Source organism: Aquila chrysaetos, chromosome 26 (assembly GCF_900496995.4).
Source record: "Aquila chrysaetos chrysaetos chromosome 26, bAquChr1.4, whole genome shotgun sequence".
NCBI classification, from domain to species: Eukaryota; Metazoa; Chordata; class Aves; order Accipitriformes; family Accipitridae; genus Aquila; species Aquila chrysaetos.
Genome location: NC_044029.1, coordinates 12,475,954 through 12,479,821, shown reverse-complemented (window position 1 = coordinate 12,479,821; position 3,868 = coordinate 12,475,954). Strand labels below are relative to the sequence as shown.

Genomic DNA, 3,868 nt, shown 5'->3' with positions numbered 1-3,868 from the left:
AAACAAAGCATTGCTGCCAGAACGTCTGAAGAACTTTGGTAGATGAGACTCTTCTGAAGAAACTGAAAAAGGGAAAGCAACAGCATAAATTAATGGAGAAAAAAAATATATCTGATTTTCAGTTGTAATCATCTCAGGTATCGCAGATAAATATGATTTGTGCTTATGATTTTAAATATCCTCACTAAATTTGATTTAATGGCAGATTAAAAAAAAACCCAGTTATTCCAAGTATTACGCAATACTGGCCATGGCACAAAGAGAACCAATGTGATACTGTTATCAGCTGCAGCTGTTCAGTTACTCAAAAACCTCTCTCACCAAACCAGAAGTTTTTAAGACACCGCAGAAAAGGAGGTATACTGACATCCCGGTGATACTGAGCTTAAAGCAAATTGTACTAGAGTGAAAATCCTGTGGGGAAAAAAAAGAATAAAAGAAAAAACAAGCAAGCAAACAAAAAACCCCCAGAATAAAATCCCGAATGATCGATGTCTGAACTGAAACACCGTCTCAGGTTTTTCACACAAAACTGCATTATGGCCTGTGTACACTTTTCCCATGATTACATGGCCTTTTATAGTAGCAGCACAACTCAACCCAGGATAATTAAAATTAATAGTCGTACTAAGTAACATCACATAAACTAATTTGCCAGAGCAAATGCCAGCCATGCACAATATGAAGTTATTCTTAATTCTACTAGTTTGACTAAAGTGAACTCCACGGAGGATAAAAATGCTGCATCTCCTATCCGATGAGAGAATTCTTCAATGGGACATGCTGCAGTGGCCTACCACTGCCTGCCCCAATGCTCAACAGGCTAACAACAGCTATGTTTTTCCCATTATATTCAAAACCACAATATATACAGAAATATTTTTATTTAAAATAACATTCAATCCAGCCTATAATGAAAGCTAAAAAAACCCCCGTGCTCATAACTTGCAAGTTCAGTGGCTCATGCCATACTGGCAACTTTTAACGTGCCAGGAATACCAATCACATCTAGCTTGCATAAATACTCAAAACCGCCAAACGAGGTAAAGTTCACCCTCAGCTAGAACGTACACAGGAGCCTCTGCATGAGAGTGGAGATGGCATTGAGCATCTTCTGCAGTGGAAATCAGCTATGCTTTCTCATGTTTGAAACTTCACGCTTGTGCTGTTCAGACAGCACAACAGAGTTTTCCACAAATCTTCGCTAGTTAGCCTTTTTCTTCCTTTTCTTCTAAAAGAAAAGCAGCACATTAGGTCTCTGGGCCTAAAAAGGCATCTTTTAGTCTCTAGCACTGAATTTTGAGACACGCCCATTTGACAAGAAGACACAGGAAAACACATAATCAAAAACATTCTTTATTAACAATTTCAGAAGTCATCTTCTGAGTCATAATCCTCAATTTTTTTCAGTGGCCGCTTAATACCAATTATTAAATCTATGGAGAGAAGCTCTGTAGCACAATGAAGAACTGAAATGACTAACTGGTATTTGCAATACACCGATTCTAAGCCTTTTTCGTTCATAGGCAGTGGCTGATTTTTTCTGAGTGCATCTACAGCTTTGAGATAGAATTTGGTAAAGCTGTTTTGTTCTGTTGTCCTGTACAAGGACTTGGGAATACTTAGCAAAGCATCAGCAACTACATTAGATACGAAAGTTACCTCTGACTGCTGAAACTGTTTTGCATAGTACCGAATATAATAATGTAGCAGGATTTCAAAGTAACCTCCTACCGGCAAAACTGATCCTGCTTCTATGAGGGAGCTGGAGTAATTCTGTGCAATACTTACACAACTCTTTTCACACTTACATGGAACTATATTGCAACTTGTTTCCTCTAGGTCTTTGCCAACATCTAGGCATTCACACGCAGTGACTGCATTAGCGTTGCGTGCGGCACGCACAGCAGTGCTGTAGTTCTTTTGACTGTCCACAAGTGAATCGCTTTTACAGCTCTCGTGCACGCCACTCGGCTGCTCGCCTTTTGCATGCGGTTTCTGTACGCCTCCTGAAGAGCCTATTCCTTCAGTGGCAACACTGAATTCTTTGGCGTGCGAGACGGGATTTGAGGGTATTTGCGAGTCTGTTTGCACGCGTGCTGGATTTTCACTTCCCTGCAAACCAGGGTCTACAATCTGCGTCTCTGTTTCATCCCTATGTGCTTTCAGCTGACGTTCAGAAACGTGATCACCATTACAAGAAATATTTTCTATTACGAGTTGCTGCCGAGCGGCTGAAGGATGCCAGCTGCAGACCTCTGAGGCTTCATTCTGGCTTTCACCTTCTCCTTTGCATTCCTCCCTCCGATCGACCGTTTTAAATAGCTGCTGCAGCATCGTAAACGCCCCTTGTAAAGCAGCAGCATGCTGCTCATTAACGCTGTCGACCGGCCCACAGAGAAGGAGGCAGTGGGGCCGAAAGGCGCGCAGGCCGGTGAAGCCAATGTGAGCGCACCTCTTTGAGCCCAGCAGCAAGGGCCGGCAAAAGGTCGCAGCTGCGGCGTCGGCGATTTCTCCGCGCGCGTTATCGCCGAAAGGCGCGTAAGGCGCGACTCCCGTGATTTCACGGACGAGGGCCACCTCCTCCGACGATAAGCACTCCACCACAGACACGCCGTGTAGCTTCGCGTAGTAGATAACGACCTCCTCTTGCTTCACGCTCGACAGCAGCAGCTTGACGTTGCCGCTCCGCAAGCGTTTCATCACGTCCTCCGTCCTCCTCTCCACCCAGCGCCGGGAGGCCCCGTACTGACCCTCGGAGCCGACCGCGAACTCGCCGCCGGGGGCCGAGAGCGGGGGCCGGAGGGGCTCGGTGACCAGCACGGCCCGCAGCTCCCCTCCCGCCGGGCAGTAGGCCGCGAAGTCCCTGCGGAGAACGAGCCCAGGCAGGACCCTGGAGCTCTCCACGGGGAGACCGGCCACGGCGGCGTGCAGCTCCGCGAAGCGGCGGCCGAGGAGGCGCAGCACCCGCGGGCGGGGGACGGCGGCGGCCCCCGGGTCGCAGCGGCGGCAGTACTCGCAGCAGAGCCGCGCCAGCCGCCGCCTCTCGCCCGGCCCCAGCCGGCCGCCCAGGTAGGCCTCCAGCAGCGCCTCCAGGCCTCCCGCCTCCGCCCGCCGCCCGGCCAGCACCGACAGAAGATGGCCGCGCAGGCCCCGCGCCACGGCCCGCTCCAGCACCCGCGCCTCGAAGGCCCGCAGCGCCCGCCGCAGGCCGCCGCCGGCCGCCGCCCGCAGGCCGTGCAGCAGACCGGCCAGCAGCAGCACGAAGGTCTTGGCGCCGTCCCCCGTCGCGGCGCGGTGGCTGCAGGCGCAGGCCGCCATCATCCTGCGGGCAGACGGCGGCGGTTAGGCGGAACGGCGGGCGGAACGGCGGCCCGCCCGGCCCCCACGCACCCCCCCGCCTCCCCGCCGGTACCTGGCCGTCGGCGGCTCCAGGCTGAGCGCCTCCAGCAAGCACCGCCCGTCCCGCGTCAGCAGCGCCTGCCCGGTGGGCCGCACCAGCAGCGCCCGCCCGCCCCGCGGTCCCAGGGCTCCGCGCACGGCGCCCGCCAGCGCCGCCGCCTCCTGCGCCAGCCGGCCCGGCTCCGGCCGACGCGCCATGGCGACCGCGGCGGGGGAGAGCCGAGGGCGGGAAGGCCGGCGCATGCGCGGTGGGAGCGGCGGCCTGAGGGAGGGCGCGGAGCCGGGTGAGGGAGAGCCGGGGAGGGCGGACAGCGGGACGCGGAGCCCAGCGGCACGGCTCGGAGCCCAGCGGCACGGCTCGGCTCGGCTCCGCTCGATCGCGGCGGGGCGGGGGGACGGCCCGGTGCCGCCGCCCGGTCGGAGGCGAAGGGCCTTGCTCCACACAGGGCGGGAGTCTGCCCGCCCG

At 54.7% G+C, this 3,868-nt stretch overlaps 1 protein-coding gene across 1 annotated transcript; it reads right to left on the bottom strand.

Annotated features, from left to right (window-relative positions):
- Window positions 1–1,340: 1,340 nt before the first annotated feature.
- Window positions 1,341–3,631, bottom strand: BBS10 (Bardet-Biedl syndrome 10). Its single transcript, XM_030002836.2, has 2 exons — window positions 3,416–3,631; window positions 1,341–3,325 (listed from the first exon to the last, which is right to left on the bottom strand). Exons 1-2 carry the CDS (start codon window positions 3,598–3,600, stop codon window positions 1,369–1,371), a joined length of 2,142 nt encoding a protein of 713 aa, XP_029858696.2. The 5' UTR covers window positions 3,601–3,631; the 3' UTR covers window positions 1,341–1,368.
- Window positions 3,632–3,868: the final 237 nt, after the last annotated feature.

Coding starts and splice junctions, on each gene's coding strand:
- BBS10 (XM_030002836.2), bottom strand. CDS start 3,600: ATGGCGCGTCGGCCGGAGCCGGGCCGGCTGGCGCAGGAGGCGGCGGCG. Junction 3,326..3,415: donor CTGGAGCCGCCGACGGCCAG/GTACCGGCGGGG, acceptor GTCTGCCCGCAG/GATGATGGCGGCCTGCGCCT.